We start from the raw sequence: 27,503 nt of genomic DNA, 5'->3' as shown, positions 1-27,503 counted from the left end.
ACCGCCGTGGAATGACGTTATGAGCATAAGCACACACACATATTGTCAATGTGAAAAAGTTAATCAGTCTTGCCCTGCCTTCTGTTGCGTAGCATTGTTGTTACGATGGAATACAGGCTCCAGCCCCTCTTCTTCCTTCCACCCCATCCCCTCCTTCTCTCTGCACACCCTGCGTAGAGGTCTGGTTCACATTTAAAACCACATGTTGCTGTGGGTGTGCATGAGGAGCTTTGCGCAGCAGCTTGAATGGGACAAAAGGGATATGCCAGCCTGCCTGTCTACCACCAATGTGCACGTGGCTGCAAACTGGAAGATCTGAGTTCCATTCTGGATTGTTCTGCATTTTTTTTCTTTTCTGTCCTGCACAGGCACATGTGCATAAACATATGCTTACTGTGCAGCAAGTGATATCCTTAGAGGGCCGGGGGTGCCATCTCTGAACACCCATGCCATATCCAGGCTGCATTCCTGTTGGATCATTGACGCAAAAGAGGAAAGGAAGGGATTTCTCCTCCAACAGAGGAAGATTCAAAGCACTCCCAGATGTGTTTTTTTTTTTTACATCAGCTCCATTTGGCTCTTGAGGTGTCTGCCCTGTCTGTGACAACTCTCCTCTTCTCAACAGTTGAACCATCTGACTTGTCTGTGTGTGCGTTTGTGTTAAACAGTGTAAGAGTGACCTTGAGTGTGAGTAAAAAGTGTGTGTGTGTGGTCTTGGAAAACTCCTTAAGGAACATCCCGTGTTACCTTTATGTGTAAAAGGACTGGCTGTTTTGTAGGAAGCTGTCGGTAGATTGGACACCAGAGACCAGGAGACGTACACCATGCGGACGCTGCTTTCCATTTGGCTTCATGTACTTGCTTATGTCAGACTACTCCTGCTAGCGACGGATGTCTTGGCTTCAATTAAAGTGAGTAATGTTTATAATTCTTACTGTTGCCTTCAGCCAGCTTTTACCATAGCATCTTACTTCACTAATACTGGCCTGCAACAGTGGGACTTTTATCTTGTTACGAATGCTAGTAGTAGTTAAAGTTCTCACACATTTATACCCAGTAGCAAGTGCATACATTTTCTGGCTTGTTACTATGAAATAGGAGAACTGGAAATATATTTAATGAGCTAACAATGTACCAGAAGAATTCTACCGGAAACTCAGAGCTTCATCACTGAGTATTTTAGCATTTGCTTTATGCTTATTGCTAGTCTTGTATGGAGAATAGCTTGATTTATTTATTAGTTAGCTGTTCATTAGCTTGTAAATGACAACTTTGACCCATCATTTATTTGCCACATATATATATATATATATATATATATATATATATATATATAGTTTGTTTGTTTGTTTGTTTGTTTGTTTTTGTTTTACAAGTTTATCTTTAAATTTAGACTGTTTATCAGATTTTTATGGTAATAGCGTAATCACGGTGAACAGTACATACTTTCTCCTGTTTCACATCTGTCAGTATAATTCACTTCTACTCAGGCAGAGGACAGACAGAATTCATTTATTTCAGCCACATCTGGTCTGCATGGGCTCTAGACTGCACCGAACTGTATTTCAAATCCATTATTAGCATCTGTAGAGTCTAGTAACTTTAGTTGCCTGATAAAATATATAAATAGAGTAATTAATAATTTAATGCTAATAATAGTGTTAAAATATTAATTAAAACAAATTAAGATTGTATTTAATTATTGGATGAGTGCATTTGGTTATGGACAGTTCTTTTAGAGCAAATTTCGAACAATACAGTTGATATCTGTAACAAATTCTGGCAACCATAACACCATGAAATCCAGCCTCACTTAGGATTTATTTAAATTCCTCATGAATTGATGATCAAGATTAATCCACTCCACCAGTATTAGAGTAAGGATTAAGTTGCATTCATGGTAAAAAAAGAATATATATATATATATATATATATATATATATGGTGTATGGTATAATACATGGTAGTAATAGAGGCTGACAGGGCCAGGAATTATACTGCATCAGTCTTTTCAGTCGGTTCAAACCGGTCATTTAAAAAAAAAATACTCTATGGCCATCTAGATGTTAAATCTCAGACGTTGATCCTGGTTAGTGATAAATGCTCTTGTGTGGGTGTCTTGATGGGGAAACACTGAATTAATTCCTATTAATACTTAAATATGCGTCTTGTTTTTCATCGAAACCTTATTTTAGACTACTTTGGTTTAATTCTGCAGCCATCAGGAAGGAGGATGAGGCACTTAAAACTGGTAAGGTGTCACCAACACAGTCAATCTACTTTTTCTGATGCCATTGTCAGAGACAGCTGTCTATAATCTTAATCCACAATTGTCCATTTCCAATACAGGATTAAGGAAAGGAGACGGTAGACTGAATTGCTCCCGAAACTTCAGATACCTCAGGGTTCAATCATTTCTGGTCTTCTGTCATTTATAAGTTATATAATGTCTATATGATAAATACAAAGCATAAAAAAAATTAAGAATAAAAAGAATTGTGGTCATCATATTGACCATTTTCATATACGAAAGATCCAAATAGTACTTTCACGAATAAATGTGCAAGGAAGATTTTTTAATAATTGTTAATTGATTATTTGTACAACAAATTAAACTGTATTAAGCAACAATGGTTTGCAAAATATTTCTCTGTAGTGCACATACGTACCTATTAACTCATACACCATAGAAGGGTGAACTTACAGTTCAGGTCATTGGAATGTGAGACATCTTATTTTAAGCGGAGACATTTTTTTTACAGTCTTTTTAACGATTCTGTTTATTTAAACTACAAAACTAAATTAGAAAAATGTGAAAATTTGCAACCCTAATATGGGCACTACTTAAAGTAAGTGACAGTTGACAATGACACCCCTACTGTAGTACTGTAGCCATCCCCAAACTTATACAGAGTTCTAAGCATACAGTTGCCTGAAATGTCTGTAGCATTACAATTTACCTTTACTAAAAGGAATGGCCCAAATTTGTTTTATCTTGACACTGCCTTGGTACTTAAAGTAATATATGGACAAAAATGAAGTAATGAAGTGTCTGTGTGCATGGAGTTTGAATGTTCTCCCAGTCCTTGGTAGATTTCCTCCCACAGTCGAAAGACATGTAGATTAGAATAAATTGACCGTAGTGTGTGTGTATTTGTGTGCCCTGCGATAGATTGGCACCCTGTCCAGAGTGTACCCTGCCTCGTGCCCCTGGCCAGTTTCCAGGCCGCCGCAACTTTGTTTTTCAAAATTACGTGGTACAGATGATGATGAGTGAGTGAGTGAGTGAGTGAGTGAGATAAACTTGGTTGCCCACTTAACCCAAGAAATGTTTATTAGAGATTGCATCTCTATTAATGTAAACCCCTTTGGTTAAAAGGTTGAAGCAATTTTCCTTTTGTTCATGGTAAGATGTGGCCAAATTTCCCTTTCATCTCTTTTTACATTTATAAAATTTAGCCAATGGTGTTGTTCAGAGTAACAGACAGAAGTGCTTTGTAGCTTAGTTTGCTAACCCAGGGCTAATTTAAGGGCTAATTTAAGGGCTTAAGCTTCTTGTTAGTAGCCAGGGGTCAGAACTAAGGGTCAGCCATTTTATTACAGTGCCCCTGGAGCAGACAGGGCTCAAGGGCCCAACAGAGGCAACCTGGCGGAGTTGGGGCTCAGAGCACTGATCTTCCGATCTGTAACTCAGAGGCTTAAAGCACTAAGCCACCACTGCCCCCTGTTTCCTTAGTCCAATCTGGTCCGACAGAACAAGTACCTGAGTAGTCTCTGTAGATACAAATGGTCGACAAGTGCTGATGTTTTACCAAAGAAACTTGCATGAATGTGTCCGTTAAGTGGTGTAAGGAAGGACAGAGTGTTGATTGTGCAGGATTACCCCATAGATGTGTGCACTGACAAATGGTGAGATCTTGGAATGGAGATGTATCTCTAGTAATGTGTAGCAGCTTAGTTCTCCCAGACATGCTGAGATTTATGTATAAACATGCGATTGGAATACCAGTGTGACGATATGACCTCACCAAGAAAGCAGGAATAAAAGAACACCCAGCACTGAGACATGTGGGACACCAGCGAAGCATCTGAATGGAGCAGCTGTTGATCAGACCTTTCAAAACTTTTGTGACTGGTTTAAATGCTGCTGAGGGTCAAAGAAGATTAGGACTGATCACAATTTTGCTGCTCTGGTAGTACAAAGCTTGTTAGTAACTGCCACAAGGACAGTTTCTGTAGGGTTTGCCACATTATAGTGAGATTATTTTTAGGTAATTTTGGGAAATATGGGGACATATGCTGATATCTTGGGTATTAAAAGGTGGTTTCTTTATTATGGGAATAACCCTTTTTTTCAAACATGTATTACTGGACACTATACAGTAGTCTGTAGCAAAAAAAAAGAGATGCCTGAACATATGGGTAGGATTAAAGGTCAGATTCACCCTTATGTTTAAATAATGTGTCCATCTTTAACTGTCAGAAAGGAGACAGATGGTTACAAAATGATGAAGAAATGTTGTGAAGCTTGCTAGGATCAGGCTTCCAGGTTTCCCTTGTAAAAAGGTGTTTTAGCAGTTTGTAGCATTGCATGAGAAGTTGGACAGGTGACAAAGATATGAGAGGAGATCAGTATTCATTTCCACTTTCACATTACCTTAGGTTACTTTTAATTATTTCTGATTCCTGTACACACGTTCAAATGCAAGGAAAGAGGGTGGGCAGACTTTAGGTTTATTAATTACTTATATAATTAGGTCCATTGTTAAAGAAAGTGAAGAGAGAATGGTATTGTGCATGTTTTGTGAAGGACTAAACATGCCAAAATAATATACACACAGGGTCAAATTTGTTGGCCCTTCCATTAAAGTAAGAAAAATTCACAATTTTCACTGAAATATAATGTACAGTACAGTTATTTTCAGTTTCTATTTTTAGTTCTATTTTTCCTAGTTAAATTTTATTTTATTTATTTTATTTATTTATTTAAATTGTCTATCGTATTTCTTTTATTCATATTTATTACTATTATAAGCTTTAATTCTCTTTTTAAGGTCACTGGCGGTCGTGTAAGCATTTCACTACATTTCGTACTGTGTATGACTGTGTATGTGACAAATAAAATTTGAATTTGAATTTGAATTTGAAATATATTAAAACTTCAATCCTCAGTCATTCAATTCTCAAATTCTACTGTTTAATATCAATGTGTTTACCACAATGAATAGAAAAAGTAAAGGAGAGAGTTGTCTGAGGAGATCAGAAGGTTGCTAAAGCTCTAAAATTGTATCATACCCCCTTAATAGTCTATAGTTGGGGTATTGTTTTGGGATGACTGGTAACCAAAGAGACAAGTTGAACTTCAAGGTCAAGTTTCATCATTGTTGGATTGCAACCTTCTTTCCCATTTGACCAAAAATTAATTTAGTGTAAGATAACCCAGGAGGATTGTTGAAAGCAGATCACAAATATTTAGGCTGGAATTGGTTAAAATGCAGACTTTTTAAAGACCATAATGCTTTAAAAAGAATGTCCTTTGGGCAGATTAGACAAACCTACTGTAGAGCTTCTTAGCAAGTCCCATGAACTCTATGTTCACAAATGCAAAAATTAACCTTTTAGAAAAAGGATACTGTGTATCACAGAGAAGGCTTGGTAACTCTGGGACTGTTCTGATCAATTAAGCACAGGTTATCTGTGATCAATCAATTACAGTTTACAACAAAATTTCAAGAACATCAAGGCATTCTGTCCAGTGCCAGAAAGCACAGTCTCAGTTGCATTTGTCTCAAAGCAGCTTTACAAAATTAAAAGAAAATTGTGGAAATGTGTATGAGTGAGAAAAGTGTGTCTAAATCATAATGATCAGATTCTCCCAAATGTGCAAGCTAAGGGCGACGTTGGTAGGAAGGAAAACTCTCTGAGGTAGCAATAGGAAAAAACCTTGAGAGGAAACAGACTCAACAGAGAATCCATCCTCATTTGGGTAATAATAGTTCAGAAAGTTCAGAATAAAAGAAGTCCAGTTCAGCAACAGGATGGCACTAAGATGAGTCAGACAGGTGCAGAGGGCAAAGGGGGTCTGGATCCTTGAAAGCTCAGGAGCAGCGTGCAGTTCCCAGTGACCCAAAACACACAGCAAAACACACCAATGAACAAAACATAGGACTATTCTTACATAGCCTCCTATGAGTGCTGATTGAACATCTGTGGAAAGAGCAGTAGGGAGAAGGCACTCTTCAAACCTGAGGAAGATGGAGCAGTTTGCCCGACAAGTGGTCTAAACTTCTTGTTGACAGGTTTTTTTTAAAAATTGAGAGTTTTAGAAATCACCTGATTGCAGTGATCGGCTCAAAATATTGTTGAGGGCCAGTTAATTTTTTTAAATTATTATTATCATTCTGTTGAATCAAAATTCAATGTTTGATTAGTTGATTAAATTAAATTAATTAACCCGAAGGCAATCCACTAAAAATAGTGAGAACATGCAAACTCCGCATGCACAGACCCAAGGTGGGTATCAAACCCCTCAACCCTGGAGATGCAAGGAAAATGCTAACCCTAGAGTTGGGTCGATAGACGATACCATCGTCCATCGCCGATGGCCAATAGACATCACGATGCTGAGCCCACATCGCGATTCTCCACCCGGCCGCAGCGGCAACCAGCTCGCGAAAAACACACACTTAATCACACTATATGTGCTCTTCTCTATCGTATTAAAAGAAACCATTTCTTTTGCTACTGTAGGTAGCGGGCCACAGCGTCAGTACACTGCTTCCATCTTTTGCTTTCACGCGTGTACTTAATAATTTTAGCGAAAACCTCAGATACTGTTGGTTGGTTCCTGCAAGGTTCAGTTGTGCGTGATGACACTGGCAATGAGCTGTATTCCGCGAGATGTTGAACACGCAAATGGTCATGCGCATCTTTTGCGCGGACAACTTTACTGCAAATCCTACACACCCCTTCAGACGTATCTCATAGCTGTCCTCTTTCATTCTTTTTAAAGCCAAAGTGTTGTCAGGTGGGTGAATTTGCAAATTTTTTTACCAGCCAAATTTGTCGACGCCATTATAACGACACAGATCACTGTGCCTATTTATGCCAGAGTCCCGCGGAAAAAGCGATTGACAGGTGGTAATTTGTGTGTAACTTATCTTTATTTATTTATGGTTTGGTTATGGGTAAAACAAAGACCATGCGGGTCAGGTAGTGAAAATGGTAGGCCACAATTAATTAATTAATTTGTTATGGATTAATTATTTAACACCCCCCCCCGCCCCGCCTACGACGGCAATGCCATCGTCCATCGCGATGTTTTACATTAGACATCGTACGATGCCAAATTGGTCGACATCGCCCAACCCTAATACCACCATGCCACGCAACTCATCGTCCTCTTATCCTGTCTATACAGCTTCATCCTGTGACTAGGGTCATGGGGCACCTGGAGCTTATCTCAGGAGACTTAGGGCACAAGGCGCAGGGCACACATACACACTCAAGCGCTCACACGTTTATTTACAACCTACAGGCCATTTGGGAACACCAATTAGCCAAATCTCCATATCTTAGATTTACAGAATGAAAAAAAAATATATAAAAAATTTGTTAAAAAATAAGTTTGTCCCTAATAATTATAGATTATGCTGAGGGCAGCAATGGCAAGGAAAAACTTCCTGAGATGGCAATAGGAAGTAACCTTGAGAGGAACCAGACTCAAGAGGGAACCCATCCTTATCTGGGATATATCTCATAGCAGGGATTGATTTCTTAGGCACACTGTATGTTAGGAGGCTGCAGGTTTTGTATAACAGGAAATGTATTTAATTTAATATGCAGTTTACTTTCTTTATTGGAGGCTTATGTACGAAATTGTTTATTGGAATTTCAGTCCACTATTGAGTGAATTGTAGTCACAAGCCATTAGAGAACATCTGCCGACATCAGTCCAAGACCATCTTCATGGTCAGCAGAGAGCCAGGGGCTTTTTTATGACTATAACCCAAGCCCGAAATATGGCACCAGGATGTATCAGACCGGTCTGGAGGGCAGTCTGCATAACTATAAGGAAAAGCCAGAAGGAAACACAAACATAAGGGGTCCCTGGAAAGTAAAGCAACCAGCCACTTCACCATCATCAATCCTAAATGATCAATGAAAGTGAGGAAGAACAGCATCCAAACATACAGTAACAGCTTACCATAAAACTTTACGTTGCTAAACCCCTCCAGATCTGCACCTTTACCCATGATAAATCTATTCTATATAGCCAGGTCTTGGCTAAATTAATAAGTTTTCAACTGAATTTCAAAACTGATACTGTGTATAAGTTACAAACATTAATTAGGAGGCTATTCCATACCTTTGGGCCTGTATAACAAAAAGGTCTGCCCTGCTGTAATTTTCACAATACAAAATACCGACAAACAAACTGCATCCTTTGACCGAAGAAGGTGTAACTATCTAGTGATTGTAGTCACAAGCCATCAGAGAACAACTGCCTGTCCACAACAATCTTCAAAGTCACGTACAACCGTCCCCAGTTACCATACACATCCCAAACAGACCAACACATGACCGTAGTATACCTTTTTCTGGATTATGCAGTGACAATATATGCTATTAATATTTTTAAACAATTAATTAGAAGGAAATTAATAAGCATCCAGTGTCCTAACGTCCTTCACACATTTTTTAACTTTATTAGGCTAATGTTTCTCATCTGGCTTTGCTGACATATAACTGTGTGTCATCAACATAACTAAAACCTAAACTAAAACCATGCTTACGAATGATAATATATGCTTATCATGCTTACGAGTGATAATGATAATGATATATATAACTGAAGTTTTAAAGATTTAAAAATGTAACCATTGCTGACTATTTTTAGTTATATATTGTAGAAGAGTAAATAAAATATTTTAACTGCTGATCTGATCTTTTGTTTGTCTGTTATTTTATTTTATTATTATTGAAAGTCTGCACTTTAGCATATTATTGGTGTGCAGGGGTCTGTAGTGGTCTTATTCCTATATCAGTCCAAGCTTCAAAGTAATTATTAAAAGGAACATCCCTTCTGAGAAAGCCTGGGCAATTACTGGTGCTTCAGTTTAGTTTAACATACAGTACCATATAAACCAAATATAATGCAACTTTCTTACACCTAAACAGTTTTAAACACTCCCCTGTGATTATGCCAGGCATCCCCCTAAGTTTGACTATAGCGACAACTGTCTTTCCCTTTTTACCAATGATGAATTTTTATATATTCTTTTCTTTTCACATTTCCTTCTATTTCTTCCATCACCTGAAAAATCAGTTGTCACATGCATGACTTTCGTATCATCCAGATGCATGAGAGGATTTTGTGCATGTTGTTCTCATCCAAATCGGATTCACCCAGCATGTAGTAAACACACTGGAAGCCAAGCTGCTATTTGCTTTGAAGCTGTTTAATTTAAGGATATGGTGTTGACTAATGATAGTGGTGGTAGCAGTGGTGGCGGTGGCGGCAGATTCAGTAGATCTACAGTATTGCTGGTATTTTGAACAGAGTTAATGGCATCACTGAGGCTTGGCTTTTGTCATTTCCTTGGGTTTTGTTTTTGGCATACCTCTGGGGCACTTGCATTTTAAGACTTAATTGGAAGTTAAGTGTGTATTTAGGCAGAGGTTTAGTTTTGTTGTTGACCTTTTTATTTCTAACCTCAAAGTTTTTGAGTGACCTTTTGTCCCACCAGTGACTGACTGAGGGTATTTTCCTTAATGACTTACCTTGCTATGCAGCAACAAAAGCAACAACTTTCTCCAGATAAATGAATAAAGTGGACTCAAAGAGATGTTTTCCTCTTGAATTGGGGCATCCAAATTGAGAAAAAGGTTAAAATAAAAAAAAAAAGAAAGAAAAGGGAAAAAAACCCTGCGGTAAAATAAACTTAAGTCAGAAGGCAGCAGCACAACAAGACACAGACGTAAGAAATGGTCGCCTCTGATCAGCACACATGGCCTTCTCCTTGCCAAGTATTTTATAATTTCCCTGGGCACATTACTATTCAGACCTGGAAGAGGATGCCAAAACACTAACAACAAAGGGTTAATTTGGCTCAAATGTTTTCTGGAACTTTTGTCATGTTATGAAGTGGCAGCAAGTTTCTTACCCATGTTTTTCAGTCAGACCACCCATTCTTTCTTCCTTATCTCATATCTATTCATTGTGCTTCTTGGATTAAACATGATTCTGGGATCATCTTTTATTAATTAAACTTTTCTTCCCATGGGCTTTCCTTTAAGATCCCAGCTGTAGACAGTTATGCTTCCACATGCTTTATACAGTTTTAAAAGGCTTTACCATGTCTGTTTAAACTCCTCAGACCTTAATAATAAATTAGTATGTTGATTTAAACCTGAAAAGTCATGAATATCTGACTAGAATTAACTCTGCAAGCTTAAAATATTTAACTTTTTCTTGTTATTTAATGATCTCTTGTTATTTGATAATCTCCATTTGACAGCAGGTGATTTCATCTGGGAGATTTTGTGAAAGCATTGCTAGTCTTCATCTATACTGAATTATTTAAAATTTACTTAACAATTTTTAACAGGTCAAAGTGAAACTGTGTTGCACTGTCTGAGCTAATGGAATCATGTTCCAGGATGGATTGCATGTCCCAGCTGTTTTGGGTGGGCTGCTCTCAAAGGATGATCTGTGAGCTGTGTTTGTGTCTTGTTCCAGATGCTGGTTTGTATAGGAAAGAGGGGGAGGCAACTGTTGTGAGTAAATCTAACCCATGACCGATGAGAAAGTAAATGCAGAAACATCTGCCGCTTGTTCCTGGTGCATTACAGGCTAACTCCCTCAAAAGTTTATTCCCTGAATGAAAATAACAAGGAATCATATGCTGGTCCGTTCAGGAAGTCTATTTTTTTTTTTTTTTTGGTTTCATTCACCAAGAGTAGCTTGGTGTCTTACTCTGGTCAGGGTTGTGGTTGATCCAATCCCAGGAACACTTTTCAAGCTCTGCATGCCGTTGGAAGAAAATCATAATTTTTCTTGCACATACAATGTTCAAGATCAATGCTTTTTGGAATTGTGGGATTTGTTAATCATATTCTTTTATGACATAAAATTGGTATTATTTTATATACAGTAGTACCCTAAAGAACTATTGATACATAATAATATATTAAAAAGAATGACACATGCATTGACTGAAAATATGTATCATCTCATATAATATATCATTAGTATAATGTAATTATACATTTACAATAACATACTTTATAGAATATTTCGCAGTACAATATCATAATAAAGACATCATTTTAAATATATGTCGCCATGAATAATCAACGTTGGTTGAAACATTATGCTTGCTCCAATTTTAAAAACAGGGAACATGCTTTTTTTGATAGGTTGACAAAAATGTATTCCTTTCCAAAAGAACTTTTACTTTTTTCATTCAAGAGTACTGCAAAAATGTGATAAAGAAACTAGAGCTCTTTTTGAGATTTTATGTGCATCTCATGCCCTCTTGTGGTCAGAATAGGCATGTTTATGTATGTAACCGGAATGGTTTCTATGGTAGTAATTTTGAAATTATGACGTGCTTTTCCCTATTTTTCATAGTTTCCATCTTCTGCTCGCAACTCATTCATATCATTATTGACAAAAATCATCCTTATGCAGGACGTAAACCAGGAGAAGTGGGAGAAGGACATCAGGTCAGCATCGAGCTTGGATGAGCTGCTCATGTTGACTGACTTCCCAGACTGGAAGCTGTGGAGGTGTAGGCTTAAGCTGAAGCACACTGACTCAAGCTCATTTCCAGAATCGCGTTCTGCCTCAGTGGTATCACACAGATTTACACGCTTTGCTGCCAACTCTTACAGCCTGGAGGTACTCAAAGGTAGCAGTACAGACATATAAACACACATGCAAGTGAAGCCATACACATAAACACAGATTGGACAGAAAAAAAACCTTTTGTCTCTCGTTACATGTAGTATGCCCGGTTACATATTATAGGGTGATAAAAAAAAATAATAAGATGACATATGACTTATAAGCATCTGCAGTGGCAAGTTTTTAAAATACTCTCAAACTTTAAATCTGTAGACAGCATCGTACATATTGTACTTGAAGCATCATACAAACCAAACAATAGATAAGGCTGTTTATACCAACCGAGCTGCATGATAGGAAAGAAATAACATTGTAAGGCCAACAAGATCAAACATGCCAAAAAGTAATGTTAAAAATAGCATTGCATTTAATTTTAATGTACATGCTGGGAAATATTAATTTCAATTACATAATTTGAATATTATAATATGGTTATATGCCAAAGTTTACAATTACCCTGAAAAGCACTGTATATGAAAAAAGCCTCTGTGCTCCAGAGATTAAAGCTTTGTTCAAAAGCTGCATTATTAATAATAAAAAAAATGTGATATGCTTTGTCCTAGCCATTGATGAAGAGTGGCAGAAAACGCAGTGCATGCCCCGGGAGACGTATGTGGATGTGGCTCAGGAGCTTGGGACTAGCAACGACATGTTCTTCAAACCTCCATGTGTCTCAGTGTTCAGATGTAGCGGCTGCTGCAACAAAGAGGGGGTCATGTGCCGCAACACCAGCACCACCTATGTTGATAAAATAGTACTGACCTCTTTTTCTCATTTTACACTTTTGCGTTCTTTGTTTTTAACAAAGATGTTTTTAAGTCCCTTTCATTTTTTTGGGAAGTCTGAGCCAAGTCTGATTCAAACTTGCAGCTGAAGCTGTTTTATTCCATATAAGTATCTATGTCACATATACCTTGTGTAAAATTATTATATTGTACAATACACAATTCAATTGTAATATACATTGTACAATATACAATTATCATACAGTGTCTTTTTTCTGGTATATATATATATATATACAATAACAGTCAAATGTATGGACATACCTTAGTGATTTCTTTTCCACATTCTCGAACAAAACTATTTAAAAAACAGAAAAATCAGGAAACCTCATTTAATTAGAAGGTGTGCCCAAACTTTTGACTGACACCAGATAAATCATGTCAGAATTTTTTTTCATCTTTAGTGAGATATAACATACAACAAAACTAAACTGAAAACCAAAAAAAAAATATTTCAGAAAAAAAGAAAAGCACCCCCCTTAAATAATGTTTCTTTAAAGCACCTTCTTCCATCTACTATAATTTAGCAGTTAGTATTTCTGGCTACCAAATTGGTTTGGAAATTTTATTCTACTTTTCCTTGGAAAATTCTCTACTGTAAGTCTATTGAATTCTATCAAACCTTTACCAGATTGTTTTAAGTTCTTTTTTCTTTCTTTGTATTTATATTTTTTCTTTAAATATTTTTATTTGTTTTTATCTGAATTCTGTTGGTTGCTATATTACACGAAAGGCGGACAAATAAGTGACATGATATCTTGTTTACTCCCCTATCTGTCATGCCAGTAGCTTTTTGTAGCATGCCGGAATTGGGTGCAAGAATGATTATCTGTCCATGCTCCATTTCTCAGCTCTGCTTATGACTGTGTGATATTTAAATGTTCACAACAGTGTAGGTGTTAAGGTTTCACTATCCTTCCAGCACCATATCAATCTTTGAGCAAAGACTGTGGCTTTGTTTGGATGTGTGGCACACAGCTTCTGACACACAGTATTTACCAAGAGATTTAGTGCCATTTTTAATTTTCTTATTTACCTGTTAAATAAAGGAATAAAGAGAATATCTTGGAACCCAGCTGCTAAAACAGCATTTGGCCAAGTCAAAATAGTCTTTACATTAGCACTCATTGTTAAACGTCCAGATACAACCAAAGCATTTGTAGTTAAAATAGATGCACCAGAAACTGGTTGATCTCGCAAAGTTTATATAACTGTTACTCTAAGCCACACAGTTTAAACTGTAGTCTTTCAAAAGAAAGATAAATCATCTTCAAAAATATAAAGCAAGTCCAGTTGCCACTGATCAGGACTTTACTTTGTTGAGACATGGGACATTGTTTAGAAATGCCTCATGCCTCAACATGGTAATGAATGAGAAGTGCATTGTTTAAAGATTCTTATACATAGTTCCCAAAGGCAGCTGTAGACATAGATGTTGTATCCGGGGCTCTGGATACAACGTCTATGTCTATAGCTGCCTTTGGGAAATTACAGGCAGTTCTTTGCTGTAAACTAATAACATGACCACCACAAATGATAACGTTTCACTGGCAGGATCATGCCCCTAAATTCTAATTATAAACACCTGTTCCTTTCCAGTTATTGTCTATTTAAGCACTTTCTCCATGTTATTGCAATGCAAATGCTCATGCTATTGTTCCTAAATCAGGTTTTTCTGGTTTTGAACTTTGCCCTCTTTGTGGATTTTTTATTTCTTTCTGCTCTCTGATATTGTGTGTGCCTCATGTGACCTTTTGACTGTTTACTGAACTTTGAACTGTTCATTTTGATGCTCTGTGGTTTTGCATCTCTATGGTTGGGGGTTCGAGTCCTGCCTTCTGGTCTTGTGCATGGAATTCTCCCCATATTCTCCCAGTGCTTATTGGATTTTGTCCAGCTACTCTGGGTTTCTCCACAGTTTAGTGACATGCAGATTAGGCTAATTGGCATTTCCTTGAGTTTTAGACTTCGGGCATCCCATGACCGTATTTAGGATAAGCAGCATAGAGGATGAGTAAGACAGAATGTGATGGGTGCTTTTGTGAACTAATTTAAATAAAAGACAGTAAGTTTCCTGTGTTACAGTAATTGTATTTTTTTCAGTAAAAGTTCTTCTGGGTTCTACAGATTGTTCTACCACAGAGTGGTTATTCCAAAATTTCCCCTTAATTTGTGACCAACATATTGATGTATAGTTTAACTGACTGGAATGATTATTCAGACTAATTAAATTATCTTATGTTATGATAAGTATGGCATTTTAATCTTTTGGATCTTATCTATTTTATTAGTATAAACCATTTTACAGTTGTTAACGGTTTAAGATTTTATTTTACTTATAAAAGTAATAGTCTTTTTGCAATTAACTGTCACGGGCATGGGGCAGAACTATATGAATCCAAGCGCAGATAATCGAGATGTGGGGCGTGGTTGAAAGCATGAGCGAGGGTCGAATGCCGTTAGTCCATCAGTGAAGCGTCAAAAACAAAAACACGAAGCGAGAGCCGTAGTCAAAAGGAAAGCGCGGGTCAAAAACGGGAAGATAAGCAGCGAGGCGTAGCGAAACCAAAAGAATGAGAGATGGGAGCCGTAAATCAAAGAGGGAAGCGTGGGTCGAAACCGGGAGATCAAAAGGCAGGCGAACAATCAAAATGGGCAGGCAAAAAAATTTCAATAACGAGAAAAAACAAAGCGAGGTCGTAACGTGAAAGACAATGAAAGAAAACGCGAGAGAATCGAGGTATAAATACACACAATAATCCAGCCTTAATGGGCATGAGGCGAGACGGCGCAGCTGGGACATGTGGAATGTAGGATTGATTCGCTGCATAGTTGAGGGAAGCAAGAGTTTAACAGCACAGGGGTTGATTATCTTGGTGATGGTGAAGGGGGGGGGAAAGCTTGCGGCAGGTGGTCTTTAGGGGGATATCTCTGGCGGTAAGCATGACTCTCTGCCCCACCCTGTACTTGGGAGCCTGAGAGCGTCTGTGGTCGGCCTGTGTCTTGTATCTTTTGCCGACCCGTAACAGCGTTCTCCTTGCTTGCAGCCAGGTCTTTCTGCAGTGCCTGACAAAAGCTTGGGCAGATGGGACACTGACTTCCTCCTCCTGAGACGGGAATAAGGGCGGTCGATAGCCCAGGCAGCACTGGAAGGGAGACAGACCGGTGGATGTTGAGGTTTGGGAGTTGTGGGCGTACTCAACCCAAGGTAGGAACTGGCTCCATGAGGTAACATCTCGAGCAGCCATACACCTCAGGGCAATTTCCAATTTTCCGATTGAGTGGCCCCAATCAGCTTGCAGAATGCTTTCCAAAACTGAGAGGTGAACTGTGGACCCCGGTCTGAGACAATGTCCATAGGCAGGCCATGGAGCTTGAACACGTCAAGAACCATGAGCTTGAATCATGAGCTCGGCAGTCTCCTTGGTGCACGGAAGTTTTGGTAGGGGGATAAAGTGAGCAGCTTTAGATAACCTATCAACCACGGTCATGATGCAGGTGTGGCCGGCGGAGGGGGGGAACCTGGTGACGAAGTCCAGGGCAATGTTGGACCAGGGGAGATGAAGGGTGGGCAGAGGTCTGAGGAGGCCAGCTGGGACTGTGTTGACATGCTTGGATCTTATGCAGACATCGCACGCCAAAACAAAGCTAGAGACGTCCTACTTCAGGGTGGGCCACCAAAACCGCTGCTGGGCTAGTGCCCGGGTTCTGACGGAGCCTGGGTGGCACGAGAGTTTAGAGCTGTGGGCCCACTCCAGGACTTAAGAGCGCAGAGCGAGGGGAACGAAGAGGCGGTTAGGGGGCATGTTGCCTGGGCTTGGTTCATGGGATAGGGCTTGCTTGACACTGGTTTCGATGTCGAGCTCGGCCACGGCAAGCAGGCAGGGGGGTGGCAAAATAGTTTCACATGCGGCAGGGTCTTGGGTGGTCATAAATAGTTTCGAAAGGGTGTCCGGCTTGGTGTTGTTAGACCCTGGTCGGTAGGAGAGGGTAAAATTGAACCTCGCGAAGAAGAGGGACCACCGGGCGTGGCGAGAATTGAGCCTCTTGGCACCCCGTAGATACTCGAGGTTCCTATGGTTGGTCAAAACTAGGAATGGGACCTCCATTCCCTCTAGCCAGTGTCTCCATTCTTCCAGGGATAACTTGAAGGCTAAGAGTTCACGGTCTCCGATGCCGTAATTACTTTCAGCAGGAGTTAGACGGTGGGAGAAGAAGGAGCAGGGGTGCAGCTTATTATCCAGGTTGGATCTTTGTGAGAGGATGCCTCATACTCCAGTGCTGGAGGCGTCGACCTCCACGATGAACTGACGTGACAGGTCTGGGATGGTGAGGATAGGGGCAGAGGTGTACCTCTTCTTAAGCTTGCTGAAGGCTTTCTCAGATTCCAGGTTCCAGCAGAAATGGGTCTTAGTGGAGGTGAGGGCTGTTAGAGGGGTGGCGATGGAGCTGTAGCCTCAGATAAACCGACGATAAAAGTTAGCAAAGCCTAAAAACCTCTGAAGTTCTTGCCGTGAGGTAGGGGTGGGCCACCTAGTGACAGCTTGGAGCTTAGCAGGTTCCATCTCGATGCCTTTGGGGCTGATGGTGAACCTGAGGAATGTGGTAGACGTGGGAAGAACTGGCACTTCTCAGCCTTGATGAACAAGTTGTTCTCCAGCAGCCTCTGCAGCACCTGCCTGATGTGATGTTGGTGTTCTTCTGGGTTCTGAGAGAAGATCAGGATATCATCCAGATAGACGAATACAGAAGAATTGAGGAAATCCCTGAGAACGTCATTAATTAAGGCCTGAAAGACTCCGGGGGCATTAGTAAGTCCAAAGGGGACCACCAGATATTCATAATATCCAGTTGGCGTATTGAAGGCTGTTTTCCATACATACCCTTCCCGAATGCGGACAAGGTGATAGGCGTTGCGCAGATCGAGCTTGGTAAAGGTGCTGGCCCCCTAAAGAAGTTCAAAGGCAGTAGAAATTAGAGGAAGGGGGTACCGGTTCTTTATTGTCATATCGTTAAGGCCCTTATAATCAGTGCACTGGCGAAGGGAACCATCTTTTTTGCCTACGAAGAAGAATCCAGCTCCTCAATAGCGCAGTCGTGTGGTCGGTGGGGGGAAGAGAGACCGCACGTGATTTGCTAAACACAGTCCTAAGGTCATGGTATTCTGGGGGGACACAGGTGAGGTCCGGTGGCTCATCTGTAGGGGCGGAGTCGAGGCATGGCGTGGTGGCGAGAACATGATGGGCTCCAGGCCTTCCTGGAGTCTCGCCCTCTAGTGCTCCCAGATGAACTAGAAGGCACCCCCTTTGCTGGACAGTTCTTGCGCAGGTGTCCTGGTTTCCCACAGCCCTTTCACTTGGCGGCGGTGACGCTCTTCTGTGGTGATGTGGGTTCTGCCCAGTTGCATGGGTTCTTTCAGGGGTTCAACTCATAGAGGTGGAAGTCGCGGCAGAGCCCTGGGTGGAGAAAACCGGGCCGGCCTACGCAGACAGAGACGTGCATCTACTCGGCCGGCCAGATCCAAAAGCTCTTGGAGAGACGAGGGGAGCTCTCGTGAGATTAGCTCATCTTGGAGCTTCTCTGTCAGACCCTCCATAAAGACGTTGCATAGCCCTCGGTTGTTCCAACCCCTGGAGAGGGCCAGGGTCTGGAACTCAATGGTGTAATCATAGGCCGAGCGCGAGCCTTGGCGGAGTTTCAGCAGTCTTCGGCCCGTCACTCTGCCGTGGCATGAGCGGTCAAACACCCTCTTCATTTTTTTCTGGCGAAGTCCTCGTAATTGGAACAGCAGGGGTCGTGGGCATCCCAAAGCGTGGTGCTCCATTCCCGGGTGCGTCCTGACAGGAGCGTGATGACGTAGGCCACCTTGCAGGTGCCTGGATCTCCCTCGTAAGTGGGAGGGGCGGGGAGGTGTGGCTCCTGTTGCACGTGGGGGTTTGCTCCTTGCAGTAGGGAGAGTTGGAGCCTCTGAAGCTGGGACGTGACGTCAGCGAGAGACTGCTTTGTGCTGAGCAGTTCCTGTTGATGAGTCCCAAGCAGAGCACCTTGACTTTCCAGTGCCGCTCTCATACGGTCAGAAGCCGCTGGATCCATAGCTGGCTGGATTATTCTGTCACGGGCGTAGGGCAGAACAATATGAATCCAAGCACGGATAATGACTGTATCGAGATGTGGGGCGTGGTTGGAAGCATGAGCGAGGGTCGAATGCTGTTAGTCCGTCAGTGAAGCGTCATAAAGACGAAGCAAGAGCCGTAGTCAAAAGGAAAGCGTGGGGTCAAAACCGGGAAGACAAGAAGCGAGGCAAAGAACCAAAAGAACTAGAGACGGGAGCTGTAAATTAAAGGGGAAAGCGTGGGTCAAAACCCGGGAGATCAAAAGGCAGGCGAACAATCAAAATGGGCAGGCAAAAAATCAATAACGAGAAAAAACAAAGCAAGGTCGTTACGTGACAAAGAAGACAATGAAAGAAAACACAAGAGAATCAAGGTATAAATACACAATAATCCAGCGATCTGGGCAGCGTGCAGCGCGTGCTTAAATCACTGGAATAATCAGCAGAGGAGATAAGAAACAGGTGTGTAGATGGGGCGGAAACGGGGGCGTGGGAAAGGATGCATGACAGGCTGGGGGAAAACATGCGCAAAAAAAGGACACATGAGGCAGACAGGGCATAAATCATGACAATTGACAATTAGTAGGTAATTGTTTTTGGATTTGTTTCTTTCAGGTTCTGAGTGTGGTGCCGTTTAAATATGGGCCTGAGCCGATGCTGATCAGAGTAGCTAACCACACGGAGTGTAAATGCCAGGAACCACAGATGATTCGCAGACATGCTCTGCCCCACAGGAAGAGAGGGTCAGTGCCAGCTTCATTATCTCAAATTAACACTGTGCTTTTATATCAGTGATGTCATAGATGGTCTATTGTATTTAAAATAGATTTTTTATTATAAAGGCTCTTAAAGAGATTCTAGGAATTTCACATCGGCCCATGGTCAGACAATTGGACTAACAATCATGTCAGATACATTTCTTAATCTGACAGATCCACATGACAAAGTAATAGTAAATGGAGGTAGTAATTTAATTTAGATAGCCTGTTTCTGGAAGAGATCTTCTAGACATCTCTTAGACCAATTAAGGTCATGAGCATCCACAACCCAGCCCCTTATCGTCAGCACAGTGTCATATGTGTGGTGTGCCAAGCTCAATTACTGAACTAATTTCTCTCTCTCTCTCTCTTCCTCTCACTCTCTCACTGTGTGTGCGTGTGCTCGTGTGCGCATATACGCATTTATGCAAATCCAACTACAGGTGTTTTCCCATTCGCCAGGCAGAAGATTCCAGACGACTATGTGACCAAGGGCTCATATGGGACTGCATGGAGGATCGGTGTGTACCTTATCCTTCTAGCAAACAAGGTCAGAAAAGCATTCATCCTATTTTAAGCTTAGATATACTATACTTGGCCTAATAATAATTCAGCTGGAAACTCACCAGATGTGACTTGAAAAAAAAAAAACTAACTTATAATTAGCTTACACTGAATTTTTGGCAATTTCTCAATTTTAACAATGCAACAACTCTAGAAATGGACTGTGTGTACACAGTTTTGCTTGTCTTTTGAGTTCTTCAGTTCTTGTAGCACTATCTAAGAGCACATACATATACGGACTGAATGTGTGTATGATGCATTGTGTGTATTCCCTGACCAGGATAACAGGATCACTGAAAATAAATTAATGGTTACATTAGGATTAGTTTTAATTCTGAAAGCAATTAGACCTCATTCAGACTATAGCAAAATCTGATTTGTTTTATAAATCTGATCTTCAGGACTGACTGTCCACACTGTTGAAGTGATTAGATCATATTTGGCTCTGTTCAGACTGACAGCCCAAATCTGCCACAATAGGTATCTCTCAATTCCTGGCTTGCATACTTTAAAGGATACATTTGAAGGCATAGCATCATGACTAAGCCTGTCCTATTTTAAAGTTTTGTTCAAACGCAGTGACATTGAAGGACCCAACGATGTATACTTGCTAACCCAACCTTTTACAAGAATCTTTGCAAGCCAGGGGAGAGCCCAAAGGGGATGTTGGTGGACGAAGCATCTGATGATATTAAATTAAATATCTTATAAAATAAAACATACAATGTATACTTTTATAAATAAATAAATGATTTTATAGATAATTTATGCCTTACAGTATAATGACGTGATGGTAAAGGCATGGTAAGGTTGCAACTTTTACATAAAAAATGTTAATAGCACCAAAGAGGTGGCACGGTGGTGAAGTGGTTAGCACTGTCACCTTGCACATCGATTCCTGCCTCTGTGTGCATGCAGTTTGCATGTTCTCCATGTGCTTGAAACTCCAGTTTCCTCCCACAGTCCAAAGACATGCAGGTTAGGTTAATTGGCATTGGCAAAATGGCCACAGTGTTATTATTTATATATGAATGAGCAAAAGTGGGAAAAAGACCGTGGCATGTGACCCCTCCATGATGAACAGCGACGCCTGTTCCGAGTGGTTGCCGGAGACCCTTAGACCAATGAGGGGGGTTCTGTGGGTGATATATGGGAGCGGACTCCCGTCGAGGGCCTGGACCTTGAGGTGGTTCTCCATAGGCAGCGCAGGAATACCCAGGGTTTTGGCCGAAGCCGCATTCAGCAGGTTACGATCCGAACCCGAGTCAACCAGTGCCTGCACTAGGTGGATCTGTTGCTCATGGATGAGAAGGATGGGAAGCAGGTGACATCGCTCCGGGAGCCTTCCTGGAGTCTCGCCCTCTAGTGCTCCCAGATGAACTAGAAGGCACCCCCTTTGCTGGACAGTTCTTGCGCAGGTGTCCTGGTTTCCCACAGCCCTTTCACCTGGCGGCGGTGACGCTCTTCTGTGGTGATGCGGGTTCTGCCCAGTTGCATGGGTTCTTCCAGGGGTTCAACTCATAGAGGTGGAGGTCGCGGCAGAGCCCTGGGTGGAGAAAACCGGGCCGGCCTACGCAGACAGAGACGTGCATCTACTCGGCCGGCCAGATCCATAAGCTCTTGGAGAGACGAGGGGAGCTCTCGTGAGATTAGCTCATCTTGGAGCTTCTCTGTCAGACCCTCCATAAAGACGTTGCATAGCCCTCGGTTGTTCCAATCCCTGGAGAGGGCCAGGGTCTGGAACTCAATGGTGTAATCATAGGCCGAGCGCGAGCCTTGGCGGAGTTTCAGCAGTCTTCGGCCCGTCACTCTGCCGTGGCATGAGCGGTCAAACACCCTCTTCATTTTTTTCTGGCGAAGTCCTCGTAATTGGAACAGCAGGGGTCGTGGGCATCACAAAGCGTGGTGCTCCATTCCCGGGTGCGTCCTGACAGGAGCGTGATGACGTAGGCCACCTTGCAGGTGCCTGGATCTCCCTCGTAAGTGGGAGGGGCGGGGAGGTGTGGCTCCTGTTGCACGTGGGGGTTTGCTCCTTGTGGTAGGGAGAGTTGGAGCCTCTGAAGCTGGGACGTGACGTCAGCGAGAGACTGCTTTGTGCTGAGCAGTTCCTGTTGATGAGTCCCAAGCAGAGGAATAACAGAGGGGGGCGGATTATCGGGGGTGGGGCTTGTAGGACGACTTTCTTACACACACACACACACACAACACCGGATTGGGAATGACTGCGGTCTGGCTTACGGATTGCATAAATTGTCTGAATAACAGATTACATTTTTTAAAAAGTAACTAAATAACTGAGTACTTAAATGGCAGATATAACATGTTAGATTACTCGTTACATCAAAAAAGTAATACTTTGTACTGCGTTATACTCAACACTGGTTACAAATCATTTACAGGCTCACAGATCAGGTAGAAGGGCTTTCTTGACAGATTTTGCTTAGGGCCCAGGGGTAGTCAGGATCAGCTCTGATTGCAACTTTAAACCATGTAAGAAACTGGGTTTTGTGCTACTGAGCTAATTTCACGTTGACCATGTACAGTAGATTTCTTTGCTCCCCACTCTGTTTTGGAAAATATATAAAATTAAATAAAAGCAAAATAATGATAATAAAAAAAATAATAAAATAATATAAAAAAGGGACATAATTAAAACCACATCACACACATATTTAATCAAAACAATATGTAAAATCAACACCTCAGTTTGGTTTAAATGCCAGAGAAAACAGGTAAGTTTTAAGATTGGACTTAAACAGCCTCAATGATGTGGCCTCACGAATGGTCAATGGTAGGTCATTCCACAATTTGGGTGTCACCACAGAGAACGCCCGATTACCCCTGAGCTTGCATTTGGTCTTGGGTACCATCAGCAAAAATTTATCTGATGATCTGAGAGACCGGGGTGGGGCATAGGGCTGGAGCAGATCCGAGAGGTAGGGAGGGGCAAGGCCATGTAAACATTTAAACGTTACCAAGAGAATTTTTAAATTAATTTGGTATTGTACCGGGAGCCAATGAAGAGAAGCCAGAACTGGAGAGATATGTTCTCTTTTACATGTAGAATATTAATAGTCGAGCAGCAGAGTTTTGAATCGGCTGTAGCCGATTTAATGCTGCCTGAAAAAAAAACAAAATACAGAGCATTACAGTAATCAATGTGAGTGGTGATGAAGGTATGGATGGCTATTTCAAAAAGCCTAAAGCACAAAACAGGTTTAAGTTTTGCCAATTGCCTTAACTGAAAAAAACTGGACCAAACCACAGCACTAATCTGTTTATCCAATTTAAGGTCATGGTCAAAAATCACCCCTAAATTCAACGCTGTGTTTAACATACTGCTCCAAATCTCCTAAATCCAGAAGTGAAACTCTACCCATGGCACCAGGACTAAATAACAAAACCTCTGTCTTTTTATCAATAAAATTTAAAAAATTTTGGGCTAACCATGCCTTTATGTCATCTAGACATGTTAACAGCGCCTTGACAGAGTAGCCTATCTTCTGTTTTAACGGGAGATAAACAGAGAGAGAGAAATTGGATTTTTAAACTTTACATGTGCGCACACACGTGTGTTATAAGAAATAGTACACGCGCGCTGTACACGCGCTTACAAACACAAAATAAAATATGTTTTACACACACACACACGTGGTCACAGTGTTATAGTAAACAGTACACGTGTGCACGGATGTTGATTATACCAGTAAGGGTACTAAGACCCAGCGGGGGAAACGATTACCCCCAATTCCGCAGCGCGAGAGAGAGAAAGACTGCTGGCTCAGTTGTGATCACATGACGCTCAGCGTCAAAACAAGAAGCGTATGCATGATACATGATACTCGGTACTCGTAAACCAAGACTTGCTCGTTTTTCAAGTCAAAATTGATAAAAAAGTCTTTGCTCGTCTTGCGGAACACTCGTAAACCGCATTACTCGTAATCTGAGGTTTCACTGTATAAGTAAAGACTACTATCTGCAACTTGAAGAAGCAATTTACCAGTGCACTTAGCTTTTATTTTTCCTTCTGTAGTCCAGGGACATGTTCACGCGCAGACCTGACATTAAGAGCACAATTGGACAGTTCATTGTCAAAGCACCCACCAGGAAAGGTAATTTAAAGAATCAATTTTGTCAAGGGCAGAGAGCCTTCTCAGTATTACACAAAGTTTTCAGAGAACAAACAACTAAACCAGAAACAAAATATTTTTTTTACATCGGTTTGCAACTAGCTAGTAGTAAGATACTCTCTGTCCATTGATTTACACTGGCTTTTAAATAACTGTCATTATATTAAGCATTAATTTAGGGAGGGTAACCCATAAATGTGAGTACATTAACATGTCCGCGTCAGTGGAGTTACCCGTACCACAGAAGGTGAAACCTGAATTCATGAGACACGGCTTTCAGCTATAATGACTTACTATGGGACTATGTGTGATTAAATGAACATTCTATGTGTTGCGCTGACAACATTTTTGACTCACTTTGTTTGTCATGATATGTTACAGAGAGCATCAGGACAAAACAACTTCAGATCTAACCATTATGCATGCTTTCATTCCCACTTCCTGTGTAATTTCTAGGCATCATTTTCTTTGTGGTAATTATCACTTTTTTTTTGTGTTTTTTTATTTTCAAATCAGTTCTTGCCTTTGCTTTTCTATTGCTTTTGTCTGTCTAAATTTATTTTGCCAACTCTAAAACATTTTTAAGATTCCATCAAGTTTTATGTTTGCTTTGGTCCCTGTCATTGTAAATACTGCTCATATTTAGTGGATTTAAGTTTTTTTTATCAAATGCATTGTCTGATTTACAAACTATTTGAAAATATTTTGTGCATTGTTTCTTTGAGTCGCATTGTCATTTTTATTAAAAATCACAAATGCCAAAATGTTATGTCATAATTGTTCTGGCTACATCTGTGGGAATTTTGGATAATTTTGCAAATCATTATAACTCCACCTGCCACAGATTTGTCACAATGGATAAATCCACTTGCAGTTGTGTTTGAATGTAAATATGCAATGTGGTATCCATAATAGTGTTGATTAAGTTGTTTTTATATTTCGGATTGTGCAGTTTTTTATAGTGAGTCACTGGCAGCAATGTTGAGTTGCTCTGTTGAGTTTTGTTGCTCACAAAACCTTTTTGGATTTGTTAAAGATGAAAAACATGATGGACAAAGCAGACGTAACTAACTACCAAACTCCAGAGCTACCTGCACATAAGTGAATCTTATGCCTCATGCGCACAAAGCACTTATACATCTCTTGGGTTTTTATTATGTTGTCCCTGTTTTTGTTGATAGCCAATACTTAAAAAAAAAAAAATTACAACAATTTTCAACAAAAATGTTTTTACTTATGTATTTATTTTTATATACAACCTTTTGTATCTGCCCACAATCATTTGCCAAAATGAACAGAAGTCTAAAAATGGCATTGCTTTTATGATGTGCTTTTAAACTGTTTATATGTGAGGCACTGGAACAATAAGCAAATATACTATATTATGTGATTACCTTATAGCTCTTTTGGTGATAGAATAGATTAAGGTTTTCATTCAAAAAAAAAGTTTTTAAGGATTAACAGTCTTTTGCTCTTTTGTTTTAACAGAATTTCCCTCCAACACAAAGGCAGACGATTGTGAAATTGATATTGAAAAATGTGAATGTATTCCCAAAGAACTGACATCTACAAGAAAAAATCCATGTTCGTGTGCTGGCAGGAGAAGGCAATTCAACCATACATCATGCAGGTAGCAATTATTTCTTCACTACTATTTTGTACTTTATCTTGACCTCAGGGTACAAAGAAAAGGGTGCATTTTCGCATTAGTCTCTGAGTGATCCATAATAACCATGTAACAAACTGTGTGCTATGCACTATGCCATTTAGTCGCTTATAATATATTATTTTTGGTATTCAATATATTTTCCCCTTCATGCTTTCCTTTACAGTTGCAAGAAAAAATGAAACGTTGCACATGGTGCAGACATGAAATCTTGGACAATCTTCTTCTTCTGGAGCTGCGACTGAACATACATTCTAATTTATTTACACCCTTATTTATAACACTACCTTATGCGCATGAGTATAACATTTAACCCCCCTTTTTTCACAACTGTGGTAAATTACATAACATAATTTTTTTTTTTAATAAATAAATACTCCAGTTTACTCATGATAGGCAAATAATATACTGGTTCCCATGCACTGAATATAGCAAAATCTAATAAACGTTTTACTATAAAATGTTTTCCATAAAAAGTGGTATGTAATTTAATTTGATGCATGAAAAGTATGTTGTGGATGTGCATATGTTACAATATATGGTATTTAATAATTGTGTCCATACTGTAGTAAATTTAAACTATTGTTTAAAAAAAAAATTTATGTTGTAATTAACAAGGATTTTCATATTGAGTTGCGCAAAATGCAAAATATGATTTTCATATTGAGTTGCGCAAGATTTTCATATTGAGTTGCGCAAAAAGGATTTTCATATTGAGTTGCGCAAATATGAAAATCAACAAGGATTTTCATATTGAGTTGCGCAAAATATGTATTTTATTTGGTGATAAAATACATATTTTGTATTTTTTATGGATTAAGTGATTTTAAAAAGTTAGATTTTCAGTGTAGAATCAAGTCTTTGCAGATTATTATATTATTTTATAATGATGGGACATAAGTGATCACCTGTTTGATGTAAAGCCATATTTATGACTGAAAGGTTTTGGAGTTACTAACCAGCATTTGTCAGTGACAAATGTGTAAAGGTTTATTGTTTAATTTTGTGGTTTCTTGCTTTACCATTTTTTGAGAGGATTTTGAGAGTAGTAAAATACCTTCTTGTACATATCTGTTAATTATATCTATAGATGTACCTAGGATACCCTAGTTTTAGCCCTCATGTAACACTACAACAAACTTTGTTTCAATTAATAAAGCCTGAAAAAGTATTTCTGCTGTTTACTTACTTGCTGTTGACCGGAGTTGATTGTTTTTAACCTTTCAAGTGCCACAGCTTCATTTTATCAACCCATCCAGCACTGAAGATGCATTCGGCTGCTTTATTGCTTGAAGCACTTAAATATATGTATGGTAATTCATGTGAATGTTATATTTTTTTAAATGTCTGTGATATGGGTTTTCACTGGGACTTAGAACAAATCAACATCATTAATCAAAATATCTATGTAGATCCTAATGTTTTCTTTTTCTATTATTTATGAAGTAATTAGATTTTTTTCTCTGTTAGTTTCATGGTGATGAAATGAAAATTTGATTGGTGATAAATGAAAATTATTCTGGAAATTATCATAAAATGGTCATAAATGTTTGGATCGATACGCCTTGCAAATTGTT

The 27,503-nt window shown here is 40.0% G+C and overlaps 1 protein-coding gene across 3 annotated transcripts; it reads left to right on the top strand.

Moving 5' to 3' along the window:
- Nucleotides 1–228: 228 nt before the first annotated feature.
- vegfd (vascular endothelial growth factor D) lies at nucleotides 229–27,094 on the top strand. Of its 3 annotated transcripts, none has more exons than XM_053492843.1 (8): nucleotides 229–645; nucleotides 780–911; nucleotides 11,696–11,915; nucleotides 12,475–12,665; nucleotides 19,424–19,551; nucleotides 20,010–20,116; nucleotides 25,749–25,890; nucleotides 26,093–27,094. In XM_053492843.1, the coding sequence occupies exons 1-8, from the start codon at nucleotides 544–546 to the stop codon at nucleotides 26,106–26,108; spliced, it is 1,038 nt and encodes a 345-aa protein (XP_053348818.1). In that variant the 5' UTR covers nucleotides 229–543; the 3' UTR covers nucleotides 26,109–27,094. The 3 variants fall into 3 exon arrangements, with proteins under 3 accessions (XP_053348818.1, XP_053348817.1, XP_053348819.1); XM_053492842.1 differs by having other exon boundaries at nucleotides 229–669; XM_053492844.1 differs by having other exon boundaries at nucleotides 611–649.
- Nucleotides 27,095–27,503: the final 409 nt, after the last annotated feature.

The sequence above is a fragment of the Clarias gariepinus genome, chromosome 3 (genome assembly GCF_024256425.1).
Source record: "Clarias gariepinus isolate MV-2021 ecotype Netherlands chromosome 3, CGAR_prim_01v2, whole genome shotgun sequence".
Taxonomy (NCBI): domain Eukaryota; kingdom Metazoa; phylum Chordata; class Actinopteri; order Siluriformes; family Clariidae; genus Clarias; species Clarias gariepinus.
The sequence above is the reverse complement of the archived record's forward strand: the minus strand, read 5'-3'. Positions and strand labels throughout refer to the sequence as shown.

Coding starts and splice junctions, on each gene's coding strand:
- vegfd (XM_053492842.1), top strand. CDS start 544: ATGTGTTTTTTTTTTTTACATCAGCTCCATTTGGCTCTTGAGGTGTCT. Junction 12,666..19,423: donor CCACCTATGTTGATAAAATA/GTACTGACCTCT, acceptor TGTTTCTTTCAG/GTTCTGAGTGTGGTGCCGTT. Junction 19,552..20,009: donor CTGCCCCACAGGAAGAGAGG/GTCAGTGCCAGC, acceptor ATCCAACTACAG/GTGTTTTCCCATTCGCCAGG.